General features: G+C 38.0%; 1 protein-coding gene across 9 annotated transcripts in view; it reads left to right on the top strand.

The window, feature by feature from the left end:
• The first annotated feature begins 7,440 nt into the window (after positions 1-7,440).
• PIAS2 (protein inhibitor of activated STAT 2) overlaps positions 7,441-22,948 on the top strand; it is a 92,627-nt gene continuing 77,119 nt past the window's right edge. For 6 of the 9 annotated variants that reach the window (XR_009566539.1, XR_009566540.2, XM_030867852.2 and 3 more), the window contains exon 1: positions 7,441-7,622. Coding sequence is in view for 4 of the 9 variants with exons in the window: in XM_030867852.2 (XP_030723712.2) it covers positions 7,599-7,622 (24 nt within the window). In the remaining 5 variants the exon portion in view is untranslated. Of the gene's footprint in view, positions 7,623-19,657; positions 19,752-21,945; positions 22,055-22,948 lie in introns of all 9 variants that reach the window. The other 3 variants (XM_060311170.2, XM_060311171.2, XM_030867854.3) reach the window with 3 other exon arrangements.

Here is a 22,948-nt window from a genome sequence, read left to right as displayed (position 1 = left end):
TATAGAGGATAATAGGTTGGTATACCTACCTTTCAATTCTATCATATCTTAACATTGTGCCCTATTTGCTTCAGATCTTTTTTTTTAAGAAGGAAGACTTTACAAACATAGTAGAATCCCCCAGAATAGCCTACAGATCCTATTCCCTTCCTCTCAGAGGTACCCACTGTCCTGGTTTTGATACTCATCATTCACATGTATGTTTTCTATCACATATGTACCTATCCATAAATATACAGCATTGTTTTCCCTTTTTGCAAAATTTACATGAAAGGTATATAACTTTTTCCAACTTGATTGTTTCATTTGGCATTGTTTTGGGAATTTGTCCATATTCTTTTTTTTTTTTTTTTTAATTTTATTATTTATTTATTTATTTATTTTTGGCTGGGTTGGGTCTTCGTTGCTGTGCGTGTGCTTTTTTTCTAGTTGTGGCGAGCGGGGGCTACTCTTCATTGCGGTGCATGGGCTTCTCATTGCGGTGGCTTTTCCTGTTGCAGAGCACGGGCTCCAGGCGTGCGGGCTTCAGTAGTTGTGGCACGTGGCTCAGTAGTTGTGGCTCGTGGGCTCAGGAGTTGTGACTTGTGGGCTCTAGAGCGCAGGTTCAGTAGTTGTGGCGCACGGGCTTAGTTGCTCCGTGGCATGTGGGATCTTCCTGGACCAGGGCTCGAACCCGTGTTCCCTGCATTGGCAGGCGGATTCTTAACCACTACACCACCAGGGAAGCCCTGTCCATATTCTTATATGAAGCTCTGGCTCTATTCATTTTTTTCTTACTGTATACATAGCATTCTTTTGCAGGAACATACCACAATGCATTTATCTACCCTATCCTTGATGGACAAGTTGTTTTTAACTTTTCTCTGTTAAAAACAGTGATGGAATAAATATTCTTGTACATATCTCCTGGTGCACATGAGCCTGTATAAGAGTTTCTCTAGGTTAGTACTTCCTAACTTCAGGTCATGCACACAAAGAAAACAATAAAATTTCTAGGGCTTCCCTGGTGGCGCAGTGGTTGAGAGTCCGCCTGCCGATGCAGGGGACACGGGTTCGTGCCCCGGTCCAGGAAGATCCCACATGGCGCAGAGCGGCTGGACCGTGAGCCATGGACGCTGAGCCTGCGTGTACGGAGCCTGTGCTCCGCAGTGGGAGAGGCCACAACAGTGAGAGGCCCGTGTACCGCAAAAAAAAAAAAAAAAAATTTCTGTGTTATGTTAATAAACTGGAGAGGATTTAGGAATATCTATATGGAGCTTGATGAAAAAGCTCATTATTTTTTTCATATAATTATAAGAAAGAGTGGAATACTAAAGTATTAAGGAAAATATAAAATATTAAATTTGCATAAAACTTCCAAATAAAAAATTTCAGAAGTTTTAGTGAAGAGCTTAAGAGCACTTCTATGGGCAGGTTTAATGTTTGAATTGTCTGTACTTTTTTTTTTTTTGCGGTACGCGGGTCTCTCACTGCTGTGGCCTCTCCCGTTGCGGAGCACAGGCTCCGGACACGCAGGCTCAGCGGCCGTGGCTCACGGGCCCAGCCTCTCCACGACATGTGGGATCTTCCCGGACCGGGGCACAAACCCGTGTCCCCTGTGTGGGCAGGCGGACTCTCAACCACTGCGCTACCAGGGAAGCCCTGTCTGTACTTCTTGATCAAGACATTTTAATGACAATGTCTTCAAGTTCTTATTGACAAGATATTTTGCATTTTTGCAATCATTCAAAAGTTGAAATTATATTTTAAAAATCAAGTAACCAGTCCTTTTCTATCATTGACAAATATAATTTTGAAATTTTTTGATAAATAAAATAGGTTTTAGATTCTAGCTGTGCAGATAGCACAGAGTTCCTTTCTATATACCCCAGTTTCCTTGATTATTAACATCTTTTTTTAAATTTAATTTTTATTTTACATTGGAGTATAGCTGATTTACAATGTTGTGTTAGTTTCAGATATACTGCAAAGTGAGTCAGTTATACATATACATATATCCATTCTTTTTCAGATTCTTTTCCCATATAGGTTGTTACAGAATATTGAGTAGAGTTTCCTGTGCTATGCAGTAGTTAACATCTTGTATTAATATGGTATATATGTCACAACTAGTGAACAAATATTGAGACATTATTACTAACTAAAATTCATATTTTATTCAGATTTCCTTAGTTTTTGCCTCGTGTCCTTTTTTATACCAGAATCTAGCCAGGATACCATATCATATTTAGTTGTTGTGTCTCCTCAGGTTCTCTTTGCTGTGATGATTTCTCTGACTTTCTTTGTTTTTAATGACCTTGACACTTTTAAGGAATAGTGGTCAGGTGGTTTGTAGAATGCTCCTTGATTGGGATTTCTCTGATACTTTTTCCCATGATTCAACTGGGGTTGTGTGTTTTTTGAGAGAAAGATCACAGAGATAAAGTGCCATTCTCATCACATCATATCAAGGGTACATAGTATCATCATGGCTTATTATATCTCATCAGAACCTGAGAGATGATAAAACACTGTTTCAAGACAATCTTTGTCATAGACAGCAAATGAAAATAGACTTGTAGCAGCTTCCAATCCTTTAAAATTTGTTGAAATTCGAAAACAAAAAAAAACAAACGACGGGATGTAAAAATGAGTAAAGGACTGAATAGACATTTCTCCAAAGAAGTTATTCTGAAGGCCAATAAGCATATGAAAAGATGTTCAACATCACTAACCATTAGGGAAATGCAAATCAAAACCACAAGGAGATATCATCTGATGCCTATTATGATGGCTACTACTAAAAACCAGAAAATAACAACTGTTGATGAGGGTGTGGAGAAGCTGGAACCCTTGCACACTGCTGGTGGGAATGTAAAATGGCACAGCTGCTTTGGAAAACAGTATGGCAGTTCCTCAAAAAATAAAAATAGAAGTACCATATGATCCAATAATTCCGCTTCTGGGTATATACCCAAAAGAATTGAAAGCAGGATCTAGGAGAGATATTTGTTCACATTAGTCACGATAATCAAAAGGTGGAAGCAACCTGCTATTGACCGAATGTCTGTGTCCCTCAAAAACCCATATGTTGATGCTTCAATCCCCAATGCAATGATATTTGGAGGTGGGGCCTCTGGGCAGTAATTAGATTTAGCTTAGGTCATGAGGGTGGAGGTCCTAGGATTGGCTTAATGCCCTTATAAGAAGATCAAGAAACCAGAGCTCTCTGTCCCCATAATGTAAGGATATATTAAGAAGGTGGTCATCTGTAAACCCGGAAGTGGATCCTCATCAGACACTAAAGGCTGGCACCTTGATCTTAGATTTCTGAGCCTCCAGAACTGTGAGAAATGTTAGCTATTTAAGTCACACATTCTGTGGTATTTTGTTTTAGTACCCCAGCCTGATTAAGACACAACCTAACTGTCCATGGACAGATAAATGGATAAACAAAATACGGTGTATAACAATGGAATATTATTCAGCCTTAAAAAGGAAGAAAATTTTTTGTAATATGTTACATCATGGATGAACTTTGAAGACATCATGCTAAGGGAAATAAGCCAGTCACAAAAAGACACATACTGTATAATTCCATTTATATCAGGTACCTAGAGTAAAGTCATGAAGAAAGCAGAATGGTGATTGCCAGGGTCCAGGGGGAAGAAAAGAATAGGGAGTTATTGTTTAATGAGTATGGAGTTTCAGTTTTGCAGATGAAAAGAATTCAGGAGCTGGATGGTGGTGATGGCTGTACAGTAACGTGACTATACTTAATGGCACTGTATCGTACACTTAAAAGTGGTTAAGTTGGTAAACTTTATATTGTGTATATTTTATCACAATTTTTAAAATTGTTGAGGCTTACTCTATTATGCTCAATTTTGGTAAATATTCCATATGTACTTAAAATAATGCATTTTCTGCACATTATTTGTAATCACTGGGTCAAATTTGTTAATTATGCTGTTCCAAAAATCTATATCTTTAATGATTTTCTGTTTGCTTTTTGTATCAATTACTGAGAGAGGTATGGTAAAATGCTTCACTATACTTGTGGATTTTCTCACTGTAGTTCTGTAAGCTACATTAAGTGCATGTCATTAGGTGCATACAGATTTAAAATTGCTATATTTTACTGGTGAACTTAACTCACTCAGAAAAGTCCCAAGTATGGTATCCCCATCAGGTCTATAAATGTAGACCATTTATAGTTCCTCCTGGTCCAGAGGCAATTTACTAATCAGAGGTCATTTTTATCATAAACCTCTATCATGTTTCCTGGTGAACAGAGCTAGAAAATTAGCTGAAGGTTAAGTTCTTATGTAGACAGGAAAAGGTTTTGTTAACCCTTTACCTATAGTGATTTTTTTTATCAGTCTGAAAAATCTCAGACTTTATCTCATCACATATTGCTACTGTCTCATTTTGGTTTTTTGTTCTTTGAGGACTCCAATTAAATATTTGTTAGACTTTTCTGGCATTATCTTCTCAAATCTATGTCTCTAATATTTTCTTACGCATTGTCCATCTTTTTGTTTCCCTGAGCTTCATTCTAAATAGTCTTCTAACATGTTCCTGTTTTTAATTCTCTCTTAAACCATGTGTAATATACATATATACCTATAAACTTATCCATTGAGTTCTTAAACATCTCAATTCTAGCGTTTCTATTAGATTATTTTTTCAAGGTTTGTTTATTTACTTATTTGTGTAAGCTTGCTTTTATTGCAGTCTTTTTCTGATTTTTGATTATGTTTGGTCATTTAATTTGTAAAATTTTATGTAGGTTAATTTGAGGTTTGGGCTAATGATATCTTCATCTGGAGAGAATTTTTGTTTGATTCTGCCCAGTGTCTGTGGAGTACCACTCTAGGATCTGTTTATTCAGTATTCAAGGAGTGAGATTTCCTGATTGCTATAAAACCTGAACGCAATTCGTGGAAGTGCTGATTTATTTCTGGTTTATCTTTACCCTACGGGATCTTGTATTAAATATGGGGGGTGTTTATTGGACTTTGCTTCTTCTGTGGCACTAGATTTAGATTTATGTCTCTCTTGCCCAGCAATCCTGCAAAAGTCATAGCTCAGTTTATAGATTTTACTTTTGGACTGTCAAATGTCTCAGGATAAATGTTCAGTTTAACTGCCTAGAACACTGCCTTCTAAGATTTTGACTGGTTAACTCCTTACATTTGGCACTTGCTTCTGATTTTCTAAATCCAGATTTTTTGGTTGTTCTTAGTTGCTGAGTTGTATCAAATTACCAATTTCTTTAACATATATGCTAGCGTGAAACCATCCTTGCATTACTGGCATAAAATCTGCTTATAAGTTAGATAGGAAAATTAATTTTTGTTTGGTTTTGGCATTGAGGCTATAATAGCATTTTAAAATGTTTCCCTCATTTTAAAATTCTCTCTACAGTATTAGAAATCAGATCATTGGTTATTTCTGGTGGGAGGTTTGACTGGGAAGGAGCAGGAGGGAATTTTCTGGAGTGATGAAAATGTTCTGTATCTTGATAAGCATTTTTCAAAACTAATTGAAGAGTTTACTTAAGATAGGAGGATTTACCTATATGTTATTTATGCCTTAATAAAAATTGTTCAAATACTAATAACTGTTGAATCTAGTTGGAATGTATACAGATATTCATTGTTATGCTTTCAACTTTTGTTTGTGTTTAAAAATTCCAGACTAAAAAATTGGGAATATAAAAGATAAATTCATTGTTCATTTTCTTTGATACTGTATAGTTTCAGTAAAGGTTAAGGTAAAGTGTAAAGGAGCAAAGAAATGTGATTAAAATAGATGTGTTCTTGGCAAAAGAAGAAAGGTGGCTTGAAACTATCTAGGAGACTTGAACACAGATATAGGGAAAGAGGAAGAAATCAGTGGAAAGGAAAAGAGAGATGTTGAGATCAAGAGGATTGATGGGTTCAGAGACAGGCAGAGAAAGGATTAACAGGACAGGTGCTTAGAAACTAAACTCAGTATTTCATGCATGGTGCTTCTTATGGGTTGTAAGCTCCTTGGTGGAAGGGCTGTACTGTATTCTATAAATCTTTATTCCCCGGAAGATCCTAGCTCACATTGGCCTTCACTTAATGTCTGTTGAACAACGTTAAACTCTACTGAGGTGGAAATCAAGGTCTAAGGAGAATAAGCCAAGATCAAGAAAAAGCCAAGCTAAAGTTAATGGTGGAAAGCCAGAATTAGAACCTACTCTAGATACTGTTCATTCTTTTACTCATTAAACCAATGAGAGGCCCACAGTTTTCCAAGCATTTGTTAGTCATTATAGTCTAGCGGGTTTAAAAACACTTTTAAGAAAAAAAGTTAAACGATAATTATTTATATAATAATCACACAAAGACCTACGTAATTACCATGGAAAAATATCAGGAAGGAAATATTTGGATCCTATGAGCAGTCAGAGAGGGATCTGAATTAAAATGGGGGCATGTGGGTTTAGGGAAGGTCTTTCTGAGGAAGTGACACTTAAACTGAGAGCTGAAGGATGAACAGGAATTAGGCGAAGAGGTGTAGTGGTAAACTATTCTTGGCCCAGGGATCAACATTAGGTGTCTTAAATGGATTCCATCCACCTCTTCAAGGAAATTTGAACCCTGGATTTGGTCCAGCGAATTTTTTGACCAGCTTAACTCAGCATCTTCTCATCCTTTGTCAGCAAGTCAGGAGTGCCGTGAAACTTCCTTCCATCTTCTCTTCCTCTGACATTTCATTTTTCCCAGCTATCTTATTTCCCTGATCCCTCGACTTTCTATCAGGGTCCTTCTGGGCGCTCTCCTATTTCACTTCTCCAACTTCCCTCCCCCAACCCTTTCAACTCTGCAGTCCTTGACATTCAGTCGCCCTTCAAAGTCAGAAAGAACCAGCCAGGTTAGTACTGAGGATATTATCAACCCAAAAAGGTCTCACCAACCTTGCCCCATTAGATCAGAACAATAGCTTATCCAACACCCATATTTAGGTTGTTTCGCCACAACTACTCCGGGGGATGCCTTTATTTGTGGGTGCTCCCTCCGTCCACAGCCACCGTGGGGAAGGGCACTGTAAATGTTCCCGTCACGAGTCCCGGCCATTTCTTCTTCCTCTCCGTCCCTCCCACAGCCCAGGCCCTCCTCCAGTCCCGCGGGTAACGCTGCAGTCGCGAGGGCACTTCAGGGACTGGGGCTGGGCCTCCGCGCCGGGGCGAGGAGGCACCCGCGGGCTGAGGGCTGCACGGCGACAAGGCCGAGTGCCGGAAGGCGTGCGAGAGGTGGACAGGCAGCGGGAGGGGGCGGGGACTCAGGCGAGGCCAGAGCCGCAGGCCTGGGGGGCTGGCGCAAGACGCGGGCGGAAAGCGGCTGGCCGAGAGGGCGGGGCGCCTGGAGGGCGGGGCCGCGCTCGCCGGGGGCGGAGCTCCGGCGGTGGTCACGTGACGGGCCCGGAGGCAGCGGCGGCGGCGGCGGCCGCGGCGTCTTTAGCGGCTCCCAGTGCAGGATGGTGCTGGAGGCGGCGGCGGCGGCCGTGGTGGCGGCGGTGTCGTTGGCGGCAGCGGGAGGGGGTGCTGTGGCGGCAGCGGCGGCGGCGCCCGCGGGTGGTATAAAATGGCGGATTTCGAGGAGTTGAGGGTAAGCGGGGGCGTGGGAGGGGAGAGCGGAGGCCGCGGGGGAGGGGAGGGGAGGGGAGGCGAGGCGGGGAAGCCGCAGCGTCGCCGGCCGCCACCTTCTTGTTTCGCGGGGACCGGTTGGCGGAGCTCCGAGCCCCGGCCCGCGTCCCAACGGGCGCCCGGGCGGGCGGGGGAGGGGAGCGAGGCGGCGGAGGAAGCCCGTGCCACCCGGTGGTGGCGGGCCTGGGGACCAGGTGAGCCGGTCGGTGGGTCCGCACACCTGGCGCGGGGCGCCGGGGCCGCTCTCGGGAGGGGCTCGTGGGGACCCAACTTACCCGTTTATTTTAAGAGGTGAGGTGGGAAGCAGGATTTGCTTTTCCACCTTCGCGAGGGGTGTACGTGTCTGGCGATTCCTAAGTCTACGGGCTACTCACTTGGTGGGAAGCTGTCTTCTGAAACGTGAAGTTGCTTTTAGGAATTCTCTCTCTTCTGTGGGTGATGCTACCTCTTAGTCAGATCTGTCTCGAGAAAGGCCCCTTCCCCCCACCAGTGCTTCCTCAACATCTTGGGGAGAAGCGTGGTCTTTTGGGAACCCTGCCTTCAGTGATCGGCCTTAAACCTTGGTATTTTCTTAGTGCCATGGTAAGAACTCCGCAAAGTCCGTGTTGTCATGAGGTTTGTGAACTCGTTTTGCACTTGAAAATTTTTTCTCCCTAGCCTTTCGAACAAGATCACAACTTTATTTTTGTTTACCTTTGTATAGTAGAGGTTTGAAATGCGCTGTGTTGGGGTTAGACGGAAAAGATATTTTTCCCGTGGGTGATAACCTTCAAAGCCCTCAACTGAGACATAATTGTGATAAACGAGCCAGATTTTTTTATGGATCGCTGAATTACTGGCGGCATAAATGGGATACTTAAGATCGGAAACCCTGATTTTAAAAAAAAAGTCTTTCAAAAAAGGGATGAAGAGGAACTTGAAATTAAGTTAACTGCAGTCAGTTTGCACAACCATGGACGTGTTGTTAGCATTACTGTTTCCGAATAAGAAGGAAAAGAAATCTGGTAAAAGATTCAGTTTGTATGTTTATTATTGTTTTTTGGGGAGGGATGGGATGCGGGGGAAGCATGTTGTTTGGTTACCTGGCTGGTTTGGTGAACATCAGCAAAAGAACGTATTCATTGTTCTGATCTAAAGGTAAATTGCTTCAGTTCGAATAATGCCTGCCATTTTCTCTCTTGCTGTTTCAAAAATTATTTAATTCCCGGTAAAGAGAAAAGTATATTCATGCATTTTATGCCCTATGCTAGTTTACACAGAGAACCGTGATAGTAGGTAAAGGGTGTTCATATTGGTAAGTGTAAGGGTGTTAGTGTCAGAGCCTCAGCTGTAGGGGTTATAACACCTGTAGAGCTTTTGAAACAACCAGGCCTGAGCCTCACCTGTGTAAGTTCATGCATTAGGTTTAGGATGGGTTGAGAATACTGAAGTTTGTAGTTATTTATATCTGCAGTATTGTCTTGGGTTTTGTGTAGTAACGGATTATATAACTTTATCACTTCTAAGTTTTTTTTTTTGGTTGATGAAAAGTTTTCCAGGGCTTGTGTTAGACTTTTCTGTCGTTTGTCAAAGCTTAATAAAAAGTGAAGAATTTATTGGTATAGGGCAGAAAGGGCAGTCAGTGCTTAGGTTGGAGTGGAATCAGGAACTGGAAAGTAGTTGGAAACCAAGATTTTCTCTTTGTCTCCCCTTCTTCCCCCTTCCCTCCCCACTCCCTCCATCCTCTGTCTCCATCCCATACCCCTCTCTCTTCCCTCCCATTTTGTTTTGTGGGTCAGCTTCATCATCTTTTTCTGTAAATCAGCTGTCTTTTCTTCTCCCTGCACTTGCTGGAAGATAGCTCCTCTGCCATAGTTCACGTTAGGAGACTTAACTGGGGAGAGTTTTCAGAGGAGGGAAGGGTATGGGCTGTGCAAATGCTGAAAGAGTTATCCACCCCAGTTTTTGCCTTACCTGCTCAGTAGCATCCTCTACACTTAAAGGTATGCTGTAGCTCTCCCCACTCCTCATTGCAAATCGTGACGATGATGATGATGGCAGATATCCATTATAAGAAAGTGCTTATTATATTCCCGGCCCTGGTTTAAGCACTTTACATACATACTTATTTAGTTCTCACAACAATTCTGTGAAAAATTGAGGCACAGAGAGGTTGAATAACCTGACCTAGATCACACAGCTAATACTGGAAGACCTGGGATTTTTAACCTCGGAGGTCTAGCTTTAGAGTGAATGCTCCTTAGGGTCTAAGCTCTACTGCTCTGTTCAGTTTCCTTTGGGTCCACGTGGTGCTCCTAGCTACCATCCTGCACTTTATGAACTAAACTGAATGATAAACAATACCCTGCTTATATGATATATAATATTGTAGGGAAAACTGGACAACTGAAGAAAAATCTAATTAGAAAGGAGGAAAAGGGGAAGAAACATCGAGGGTTTTCTAAATGGTCTCTGCTACAGAATATATTCTGAAGTAAATTGAAGGACCAGGAAAAATCACGGGCATTGGTTTGTTGGCTAACTTCTTGGCAGTAGAAGAAATGGCCAGCCGACCTGAATGCCAGGTTTGGCTGCTGATAATGCCGCTGAGAGGATTTCCTTTATCTTTGTCCGTTATCATTCAGGGCCACTTCCTAGGAGCCCGTATAACCAGAGCAGGTCACTGCTGGCTAGTGCCGGCGTCTCCTGTACTGGAGGTCTGGAATTTTGGGAAAGGTCATCTTCACTGTGCTTCAGTGACTCCTGTGCCTTTGCTTTGCTTGGGGGAGGGGAGTTATTTGACGAGGCAACTCCTGACAGAGGAGTTGCCTGACAATTTCAGTGTTTTGAGACTTCCCTGTGGGCCAGTACCAGAGATCTTGTCCAGTCACAGCAGAATATGGCATCCCTACCCTTTGCTGCTTTCAGTTTAAGTGACCAGTAGAATACCAGCACACCTCTCTTCATTTCTTCTGGGAGAGAGGATCGGTGAGGGTCCACTTCTGTCCTGATTATCTATAGCCAGAAGATAAGAGTCACATCATACAAACCTGACTCACAAGATCATCCTGATGGGTTGAGGGAAAGGAAGGGGTAAGTTCTCTGTGAAGGGCAATTGTGGGCTGTGTATAGTCAAAGATGAGTATAATAGTGCATCAGGTATTAGAAGCTTTCAAGGTGCTAGAGAAGAAATTATTCAGTTCAGTGGTGGCTTGTTTAAAACATTTATGTTGTTAGGAGTTTGTGAATTAACTAATTATTGAATTAACCTGGGACAAGCTCATGCAGTCTGGTGGCCTAGGCCTCTGTCACTGTTGCCCTGCTTTCTTCCTCCAAAATATTCTCCAGCAGTGCCAAGCACAGTGGTGGAAGAGAGGCAGAGTAGTTGGAGTCTGAAGTCCCTCACCTCTTCTTCAACCAGAGCAGCTTTCTACCCTTGTCTCCTCCAGTTGCATAATTTCAATACTCCTTCTGGTGCAGTCCTTAAAAAGGTCCCTGCTACAATTTAACCTGGTTAATCCACTCTTCCTTCTTCTCTCCAGTGTGGGAGTGGAGGGGGGATCTACTGTACTAACTTTTTTTTTTAAGGCTCTCTCTCCTGTACTCCTCATCCTCTTTCTCTTGTGCATTGAGAGTTTATTATCTCTGTGCGTGTCAGAGAATGAGAGTCAATGTGTGTGCAGGAATCTAGTGGAAGAGCCAGTGATAGTAACTTTCTTAATAGATACCGGTAAGCCAGACACGGAAGATCTAATAAGAGGGTTAAATAATTCTATAACAGAAGATTTTCTGCCTAGAAGGCTTGAGGGTTTGGTTCCTTACTTGCCATCTTCGGGTGCTGTTGGGATACACAGGGAGAATGGGAAGTTAATGGGGAAGAGGAGTGTTGAGGTTAGAGGTCCTCATCCCTCCAAGCTGCCAACTATTGGGCAAAGAAATAGACTAATACATATGATAGATGTTAACAGAATTCACCATGTAATTCAAAGCTGTTATTAGTGGATACAACTAAATTTCCAGGAGGACTTCATTTAAGATCATGTCTATGAAAGCACATTCAAAACCAAATATTTAATTTAAAATGAAATAGATAATTTTTTATAATCAGTAAACCAAGATATTCTTAGCTGTGGTAGACATTTTTGTGTTTGTTTGCTCCTTAGGTCTGCACCCTCCCTCTGGTAAACGTGAATATCTTTTCTGATAAAGGTGGCATTTTTCTAACAAATTCTCCAAATGTTTCTCTTCTCTCAGCATTTTTGCCTTTGTTTTTCTGGATTGGATCTTAGCTAGTCTATTTAAAAAAATTTTTTTTTGAGATATAATTCTCATACCATAAAATTCAGCTTTTTAAAGTGTGCAATTCAGTGGTTTTGGTCTATTCACAAAGTTATACAACCATCACCACTATTGAATTTCAGAACATTTTCATCACCCCAAAAGAAACCCATGCTCATTAGCAGTCACTCCCTATGCCCTCTTTCCCCCAGCTCTCAGCATCTGCTACTTTGTCTCTATGGATTTGCCTATTCTGGACATTTCATAGAAATAAAATCTTACATGTGGCCTTTTGTGTCTGGTTTCTCTCATTTAACATAATCTTTTCAGATTAATTCTTGTAGATGTATCAGTACTCCATTCTTTTTTATGGCCGAATAATATTCCATTGTATGGAATATACCACATTTTGTTTATCCATTTATGAATTTATGTACATTTGGGTGATTTCCACTTTTTGACTGGTGTGAACATTTATCTACAAGTGTATAAGTATTGTGTGGACATATGTTTTCGATTGTCTTGGATATATAACTAGGAGTGGAATTGCTGGGTCATGTGGTAACTCTGTTTAAGTCTTTGAGGAACTGCCCAACTCTTTTCCAACTGCTACACCATTTTTCATTCCCACCAGTAGTGTATAAGGGTTCTGCTTTCTCCACATCCTTGTCCACGTGGGTGTGAAGTGGTATCTCACTGCGGTTTTGGTGTGCATTTTCCTGATGACTATGTTGGGCATCTTTTCATATGCTTATTGGCCATTTGTATATCTTCTTTGGAGAAATATCTATTCAGACCTTTTGCCCATTTTTTTAATTGGGTTGTTTGCTTTTTTATTACTGTGTATATTCTTTATATATTCCAGTTACAAGTTCTTAGATATATGGTTTCAAATATTTCTTCCTTTTTATGGACTATCTTTTCACTTTTTTGATCGTGTACTTAGAAGCACAAATGTTTTTAATTCTATCTGTTTTTTCTTTTGTTGCTTATGCCTTTGATGTCAAATCTAAGAAACCATTGCCTTATCCAGTGTCAAAGATTTATTCGTGTTTTCATCTAAGAGCTTATATTTATAGTTTTAACTTTTACATTTAGATTGTTTATCCATTTTGAGGTAATTTTTGTTTATGGTGTGAAGTAGAGATACAGCTTCCTTTGCATGTGGATATCCAGTTTTCACAGAACTATTTGTTGAAAAGACAGTTCTTTCCCCATTGACTTGTCTTGACAGCTAGTCTGTTTTTATTCAGGAATCTGAATTTAAGAAATTCACAGTTGAATTGAAGTTGAAGTAAAAGTGATGTGGAATCAATTGGTATCATAGTCCAAACTATCCTCTGACTTCATTTTGAACCCACTAGTAACATGGTCATTTCCCTAGACTTTTTGGAAAAATGGTGTGAAACGAATAAGATTTTGTTTTTGTGACTTTGCAGAGAACAATATAAACTTAACAGACATTCGGAGTTCTCCATTTGGTTATTCATACAAGTCAGTAAAAAAGCAGATCTAGATTATGCCACAGAAGGTATGTTTTTTTGTTTGTTCTTTGGGTTTTTTTTTTTTTTTTGGGTTTTTTTTTTTGATATTAGCATTGGAGATGCATGGTTTTCAACTGTATGACCTTAGACAAATTATTTGACCTTTTTCCCCCAATCTGGGAATGGCTTTAATAATATATTTAAAATTTCTTATTCTTTTCTTCATCTTTTTCTTTCTTTCATTCTTTTTTTCTTTGAATGAAAATGCAGAAAAATCCAGAAAGAAAAGTAAAAGTTCTTTCTTAAATCTTTATATAACTGCCTTTAGTGGGGACTTTTTTCCCTTAGTTTTTCTTTTTTCTTTTTTTTTTAGGTTAATTCCAAAACTCAAAAATAAAGCATGTCTTTCTATATATTGATTTTTCTTTCAACTCTATAAACAGTATCTGTTGCTTGACTCCCTAGTAGATAAGAAATTTAGGTCATTTCATTTTCCACCTGCCCTAGCACTTTGATTTCTACCAGTTACATTTTTGTTCCTAATTCTGCTGTTGATTATTTTAATCTTTTTGTAACAGTTAAATTTCTCTTTCTTGACCTATCAGTTTTAGACACTATCTCTTTAGTTCCCAGTCTTAAAGAGGATTTAGCACCCATCTTTTTCCCTTTGTTTCTCCCAGCCTCCACCTTTCTTCCCCATTCTAGCCTTAATTTTCTATTGATACTACGTTGTCAAGATTTATAGCATTTATATTGTGGTTTATAACTCTTCTAAACTTCTCTGTGCTTCTACAGGAAGATTCTAGAAATTGAATACTAATAACCAGCCTTTGTAATATGTGTGCTGATATAAGTATTAGTTACTATAGAGCCAAGTAGTGTGGAGCTGTTGAGGAACTTCTGTGTTGTTAAACCTCGGCTCCTTAAAAGAGAAATATAATAAAGCCCTGCATGATTGTGGAGAGCTCATGGAAATCACTTTTAAACTTTAATATTGGGTTCACCAAAAGGTTCTTTCCTTTTTTTCCATAAGATGGCTCTGGTAGCACTTAGTTATCTTTAACTTCATTGGAAACAATTTTGTTAGCTTGTATATGACAGCTGTCATATCAGCGTGCATTTAAAAAAAGACTCATCAAAATTGGTGAATTTTTGTGTAGCCATTTTAATATTGAAGATGGAAGAAAAAAAGCAACATTTTCGCCATATTATGCTTTATTATTTCAAGAAAGGTAAAAACGCAACTGAAACAAAAAAAGATTTGTGCAGTGTATGGAGGAGGTGCTGTGACTGATCGGACATGTCAAAAGTGGTTTGCGAAGTTTCATGCTGGAGATTTCTCACTGGACAATGCTTCACGGTCGGGTAGACCAGTTGAAGTTGATAGAGATCAAATCGGGACATTAATAGAGAACAGTCAATATTATACCATGCGAGAGATAACCGACATACTTAAAATATCCAAATCAAGCACTGAAAATCATTTGCACCAGCTTGATTATGTTAATCACTTGGATGTTTGTGTTCCACATAAGTTAAGTGACAAAAACCTTCTTGACCGTATTTCTGCATGCAGTTCTCCACTTAAACATAATGAAAACGTTCCGTTTTTAAAACAAATTGTGACGGGCGATGAAAAGTGGATACTGTACAATAATGTGGAATGGAAGAGATTGTGGGGCAAGGGAGATGAACCACCACCAACCACACCAAAGGCCGGTCTTCATCCAGAGAAGGTGATGTGTATACGGTGAGATTGGAAGGGAGTCCTCTATTATGAGCTCCTTCTGGAAAACCAAATGATTAATTCCAACAAGTACTGCTCCCAGTTAGACCAACTGAAAGCAGCACTCCACCAAAAGCATCCAGAATCAGTCCACAGAAAACGCATAATCTTCCATCAGGATAACCCAAGACCGCGTGTTTCTTTGATGACCAGGCAAAAAAACTGTTAACAGCATGGCTGGGAAGTTCTGATTCATCCGCCGTATTCACCAGACATTGCACCTTCCGATTTCCATTTATTTAGGTCTTTACAAAATTCTCTTAACGGAAAAAATTTCAATTCCCTGGAAGACTGTAAAAGGCATCTGGAACAGTTCTTTGCTTAAAAAGATAAAAAGTTTTTGGGAAGATGGAATTATGAAGTTGCCTGAAGAATGGCAGAAGGTAGTGGAACAAAAGGGTGAATACGTTGTTTAATAAAGTGCTTGGTGAGACTTCCCTGGTAACACAGTGGTTAAGAATCCGCCTGCCAAGGCAGGGGACATGGGTTCGAGCCCTGGTCTGGGATGATCCCACATGCCACAGAACAGCTAAGCCCCGTGCGCCACAACTGCTGAGCCTGAGCTCTAGAGCCTGTGAGCCACAACTGCTGAGCCCTGGTGCCACATCTACTGAAGCCCGCGTGCCTAGAGCCCACGCACTGCAACTAAGAGTAGCCCCCCCCCCGCCCCCGCCGCAACTGGAGGAAGCCGGCGTGTGGCAACGAAGACCCAACGCAGGCAAAAATAAATAAATTATTTATTTAAAAAAAAAATAAAGTGCTGGTGAAAATGAAAAATGTGTCTTATTTTTACTTAAAACCTGAAGGCAGTTTTTGGCAACCCAGTACAATGTGTTTTCATCTTGTAGCCATTGAACTTTTCTTGAAGATGGGCTTTCTGGAGCTCTCAACCTTTTTTTGTAATTCGGGCAGCTTGCTTTCTGGATCTTGCTATACATCTGTCATCCTGAGATTACATTGCACTCCTGGGTTAGGTGTGTTATTTGGATCTCATGTCTTTCTCTTTTTTTTTTTTTTTTTTTTTTTGTCTTTCTCTTTTTTAGACTTCTTTTTGATTTTACTGGAATGTCATCTTGAGTAGTTTTTTTTTAAAAATTTTATTGAAGTATAGTTGATTTACAAGGTTGTGTTAACTTCTGCTATACAGCAAAGTGACTCAGTTACACGTATATATTCTTTTTCATGTTCTTTTCCATTCTGGTTTGTCACAGGATATTGAGTATAGTTCCCTGAGTTATGCAGTAGGACCTTGTTTATCCATCCTATATATACTAGTTGGTATCTGCTAATCCCAAACTCCCAGTCTTTTCCTCCCCCTACACCCCTCTTGAGTAGTTGTTTTAGAAAGGACATGCTGGTGATAGACTTTCTAATTTCTTGAATGTTTGAAAATGGCTTGCATTTGTTCCTGATTGAAAGTTTAGATACAGAATTATAAATTGGTAATACAGTTTTTCCTTTTGAATGTTGAAAGCTTTGCTTTGGGAATTTAAAACACTCAATATTGCTGATAGAGATCCATTGTAAATCTGATTGTTATCTTTTGTGGTAACCTTGTTTACAGTCTTTATGGTGATCTTATCTTTGGTGTTGTGAAATGTGTCTAGTTGTGGGCCTTTTTCATTCCTTCTGGTGGGACCTTTTCGGATGTAAGCCTCTTCAGGTCTGGGAAATTATCTTCTATTTTTTTGTTAATTTTTTTCCTATTTTCTCTGAGACTCTTGACGGGTGAATATCGGATTTCCAAGATTTACATTTTATTTGTTTACATTCTGGAATGTTTCCTTGACTTAGAACTCTTCCATAGAATTTATTTTAGTAATTATGTTTTTGATTTATAAGAGTTTTATCCTCTTTTATTTCTTCCCTTTTTTTAAAAATAGCAACCTGTCCTTGAACTCTCTTAGGATACTAATTCCTTCAAAAAGTTCTCTTGAAAAAAAAAGTTCTCTTGAGTCATTTCTCAGAATTCGTAATGGTTAATAGTGGTTTATGTATTTGGGTATATCATGCTAATTTGAAAATTTTAAATATTTAAATTATTTAATAGGTACAAAAGGTTGTTTATAACAGGCAAGATGTAGGTAAATAAACATGCATGTGCTCACCACCCAAGTTAAGAAATAGTTCATTAGGTCAGCAGGGTGCCCTTCCCTGATCACATCCACATTACATAGATATATAAAATTATATATATATAAATCACACATTTTATATATACAAATTTTTTGTTTTTGTGTGTTTTTAAATTTTATACAAATTGAATAAAAGCTGTATGTATTTGGGGTGTTTTGGTTTATCATTGTTTTTGAGTTTCCATTGTATAAATACCAATTTATCCATTCTAATTGGAAATTTGTGTAGTTTCCTTTTTTTTCCTTATCTACACTTCTGAAATCCAAAAGGCTCTGAAATGCAAAATAAACTTTGTGAACAAACTTAATCTGCATTGATATGGTGTTATTTGTAGTCTTTATTGATCTCATTTAATGTGAATATTTAATACAGTATGTTTCACTGTAGAAACTCTAGGAGTAGCATTGCATTGCTGGGACTTAAGGATATTCGCATCTTCAACAGTACTGGATAATGCCAGATTATTTTCCAAAGAGGATTGTATCAGTATTTGCTCCCTCCAGGAATACAGAGGTTTCCTTAGCTTTCTTGCTAATACTTACTTTTATCAGGCTTTAAAAGTTTTTGCCAGTGAGTATGAAATATCACCTTTTAGTTTTCAATTTTTTCCTTTTACTAATGAGTTTGAGCATCTTTTACTGTGCTGATTAACCTGTTCTTACCCCTTCTGGGATTCTATTCATTTCTTTTGCCCATGTTTGTACTAGGTTTTTTAAAAAAAAATTTATTTCTTACTGATTTTGTTATACAATTGGATCTATCTATACTTTCTGGACTCTAGTCTCTTAGTGTAACCGCACCATCACATTGTTTTAATTACTGTAACTTTGTACAGCTTCTGTAAAAACAAACTTCTATTGTTATAGGGCATACATATGTATAGAAAGAAAGTACACAGATCATGAGAGTACAGCTAAATGAATTTTCTCAATATAACCATATGCAGGTCAGGAAATAGAACATTACTGGCACCCTAGAGAGTTCCCTTGAGTCCTCTCCCAGTGACTAACCTCTTCCTTCTTAAAGATACCTACTGGCCAGACTTTAACATCTTAGACTAGTTTTGCCTATTTTTTGAACCTTATATAAATGGAACTATATTACGTGTATATTTTTTGTGTCTCACCTCTTCCTCTCAATTTTGTTTGCGAGATTCATCCTTATTGTTGTATGTAATTGTAGTTTTTTGTTCATTCCCTTCCAATAGCAAAATAATAGAGTTCTAGTTTTTCCTTGTCCTTTCTCGTCCACCTTTTTAATTTTAGACATTTTGGTGGATGTTTAGTGGTCTTAATTTGAATTCCCCTAATGAGAAATGATGTTAAGCCCCTTTTAATATACTTACTGGCCATTTGGATGTCTTTTGTGAGGTGGTTTGCCAAGTCTTTTGTCCATTTTTATATTTGGTCTTTTTCATACTGATTTGTAGGAGTTTATTATATATCCCAGATACCAGGACTTGCAGGTTATATTTTGCAAATATCTTCTGGTTTTCCCAGCCCTATAAGTCTATTCAAAGTTCTGCTGGATTTCTTAACTTATCAATTGCCCTTTTTCCATTGGCAGTTATCTCCAGGGGAAAAGAGGCATCAAATATTAGACTCCATTTTCTAGGCTTCCCTTCTTTCCATGGTCTTGGCCTCCCAGGTTCTTGCTGCCTTTTGTAGTGCTTCTTGTCTTCAAACAGATGTTTTTTATATTATGTTCAGTTTTTAAAGTTTTCATAGGGAGGGTTGGTGTGAAACCGTCTAGTCAGTCATTGAGGGACACAGAAGTAGGCCAGGTCCTCCTGCCTTGTACTTCTTCAAGGAATTTCTTGCTGGTTTGCTCCTCCATAAAATTTTAGTATCGTTTTTTAAAGTTATATAGATACACACATGCAACCTGTAGGGATTTTGATGGGAAATGCATTGAATTTGTAAACCAGTTTGAAGGGAACTACTAGCATTTTGTTATTAAGTTTCTTAACCATGAACATTGTAGTATCCATTTATCTAGGTCTTTTACAGTCTCTTTCAATAAAGTTTTATAATTTTCTTCAGATAAACTTTTGCAAGTATTTTGTTAGATTTATTTCTAGGTACCTTATTTTTGTATCAAATCATTAATGGTATCTTTTAAAATTATATTTTCTACCTTGCTGGTGTATAGAAGTACAATTTGACTTCGTATAACAATCTTGCTATCCTTCTAATTGTGATAAATTGTGTATAGAATTCTTTAGGATTTTCTGTGTGGACAGATCTATCTGTGAATAATGACCTCTTTGTTTCCTCCTTTCCAATTCTTATGCTTTTTTTTTCTTTCTTTTTCTTGTCTTAATGTGCTGGCTAGGATCTCCAGTACAATGTTGAATAGAAGCGGTGATGGGGGCATCCTGATCTTGTTCCTGATTTTAAAGGGAATGCTATCAGAGTTTCACAGTTAAGTATGCTGCTTGCTGTAGGTTTATTGTAGATAATCTTTTCAGGTTAAGGGTGTTCCTTTCTATTATTAACTTTTTAATTAAAAAGAAAAAGAATGGATGTTGAAGTTTATCAAAAGCTTTTTCTGCATCTTTTGAAAGGATCATATGTTTTTCTTCTGTAACCTGTTAACATGATGAAATACATTGATTGATTTTCTAATATTTAAACCAACCTTGTGTTCCAAGTATAAAGTCAGCCCTGGTCTGTCCCTTTTCTCCATTATTGGACTCAGTTTGAATATAGTTAATGTAGGATTTTTGTTTCTAATAATGAGTAATATTGACCTATAATTTAAAAGATATATATACTTTTCCTCTTTCTTCTGGAAGAGTTTATGTAAGATTAGAATAATTTGTTTCTTGAGTGTTTGGTAGAACTCACTTGTAGAATTGTTACTGTTTTCTTTGTGGGACACATCTTAATCACTGATTCAATTGCTTTGGTTATATGATTGCTCATATTTTCAATTTTCAAACTGGTTTTGGTAGGTTATACTTTTATAGAAAGTTGTCCATTTCATTCACGTTCTTGAATTTATGGCATTAAATTGTTAGTCTCTTATTTTGTAGTTACTGTCCTTATCTTTTTTTTTAAATGCTCCCCTTTTCTTGATGAGTTTTAAAAGCTAAAAGTGCCAATTTTAAAAAGCTTTTCAAAGAATCAAATTTTTGTCCTTTTTATGCTCTTTAATGTATCCTCCCCCTACTTAATTTCTGCTTTCTTTCTTTCTTTTATACTTACTTTGGGTTTATTTCTATTCCTTTTTTAATTTCTTAAGTTGGACACCTTGCTTATTAACTTTTAACACTTTGACAGGCTTAAATGATCATGAATTTCTATGTATTTGCTTTCCCTGCATCACACAAGGGATGAATTCTTTAATTTATGAGTTACTTAAAAGTTTTGTTTCCAAACATATGGGTGATCCTTTAGTTAATTTGGTTATTGATTTGTAATTGTGTTGTGGTTAGGCAGCATGATCTGTATGATACAGTCCTTTGAAATCTGTTGTGACTGTGGTCAGTTTTTTGTATTTGAAGAGAATGTGTATTTTCTATTTGTTGGTGCAAAGTTTTATATATGTCCAGTAGTTAGGCTTGTTAATTCTGCTGTTCAAATCTTATATCTTTGTTTTTTTAGAGAGCAGGTGTATGTTAGTCTTTTACTAGAATTATTTTTTCAGTTTCCTTGTAGTTTCTTTCAATTTTTAAAATACATTTTAAAATTATTAGTACATGAAAATTTATCATATATTGCTGTTGAATTGAAACTTTTACTCTGTGTAGTGACTCCTTATGTCTAGTAATGCTTTTTGTATTACATATTACTGTTTGATATTAACATACCTATTATTATTATTATTATTTTTGGTCAGCTAGTTTTGCCTGATTTTTAAAATTCCCCCTTCCCCTACATTTTTGTGTTCTTTTATTTTAATCTCTTGTGAATGTCATGCTATTGAATTAAAAAATTAATCTGCTGTAATAGTGTTGGTCTTTGTAATTTTAAATTAAACTTTTTATTAAAATAATTGTCAATTCACTGACAGTTTTAAGAAGTAATACAGAGACATCTGTGTACTCTTTACCCAGTTTCCCCCATTGGTGATGTCTTGCAAAACTGTAGTACAATATCACAACCAGGGTGTTGATACTGACACAATATACAGACCATTTCCATCACCACAAGGATCCCTCATATTATTATTTTTATAGCCACACCCATTTCCTTTCCATCCCCTTAATCTCTGGGACCCACTCATTTGTTCTTCATTTCTATGATTTTGTCATTTTAAGAATGTTATATAAATGGGCTCATACAGTTTGTCACCTTTTGGGTTCAGTTTTTTGCACTCAGCATAATTCTCTAGAAATTCATCCATGTTGTTAAATGTATTGGTAGGTCATCCTTTTTTACTGCGAGTAGTAGTCCATGGTATGGATTTGTTTAACCATATACCTGTTGAAAGACATCTGAGTTGTTTACAGTTTTTGGCTATTATGAATAAAAGTGCTATGAAGATTTGTGCATAGGGTTTTTTTTTTTTTTGACATAAGTTTTCATTTCTCTGGGATAAATGCCAGGAGTGCAGTTGCTGGGTTGTATGATTATTGTGCATATAGTTTTTTAAGAACTTGCCAAACTGTTTTCCAGAGTGGCTGTACCATTTTACATCCCTACCAGCAATGTATGGAGTGATCCAGTTTTTCTGCATCCTTGCCAGCATTTGGTGTTACCACTGTTTTTGATTTTAGCCATTCTGGTATGTACCTAGTGATAACTTAGTAAGGTTTTAATTTGCACTCCCCTAATGGCTAATGATACTGAACATATTTTCCTTTGCTTATTTTTCATCTGTGTATCCCCATTGATGAAATGTCGCTTCATGTCTTTTGTCCTTTTTTCTAATTGGATTGTTTTTTTCCTGTTGAGTTTTGAGAGTTCTAAATATATTCTAGATACTAGTCCTTTGTTGGATTGTCTTTTCATCCTTTTAGCAGGGTCTTGCAAGGACACAAGTTTTTAATTTTGGTGAAGTTCAGTATATTATTGTTATGCCTTTTGTGAATCTTGCTCTGAGTGTCAAGTATACAAACTCTATGCTTAGCCCTAGATCTTGAATATTTTCTTCTGTGTTTTTTCCCCTAAGTTTTACAGCTTTATTCTAACATTTAAGCGTGTGATCCATTTGGAGTTATTTTTTATATAAAATGTGAGACTTAGGTGGAAATTCGTTTTTTGGTCTATGGATGCGCAGTTGCTCCAGCACCATTTGTTGAAAGGCTGTCTTTCCTTCATTAAGTTACTTTTGCACCTTCACCAAAAACTATTTGGGTGTATTTGTGTAGGTCTATTTCTGGGTTCTCTGTTGTGTTCCACTGACCTTTATGTCTATCCCTCTACTAATACTACATACAGTCTTAATTACTGAGCTAAGTTGTGAAATAGGACAGACAGATTCCTCTCTCTCTATGCTTTTTCAAAATTAACTCTTCTAGTTCCTTTACCTTTCCATGTAAATTTTAGAATAATTTCATCTATATCCATAAAAAGTCTTGGTGAGATTTCGGTAGGAATTGTGTTAAATCTGTATCAATGTAGGGAAAACTGATATTGTTACTTTGTTGAGTCTTCCAATCCACAAAGAATCCATTTA

The sequence above is a fragment of the Globicephala melas genome, chromosome 13, assembly GCF_963455315.2.
Source record: "Globicephala melas chromosome 13, mGloMel1.2, whole genome shotgun sequence".
NCBI lineage: Eukaryota > Metazoa > Chordata > Mammalia > Artiodactyla > Delphinidae > Globicephala > Globicephala melas.
The sequence above is the reverse complement of the archived record's forward strand: the minus strand, read 5'-3'. Positions and strand labels throughout refer to the sequence as shown.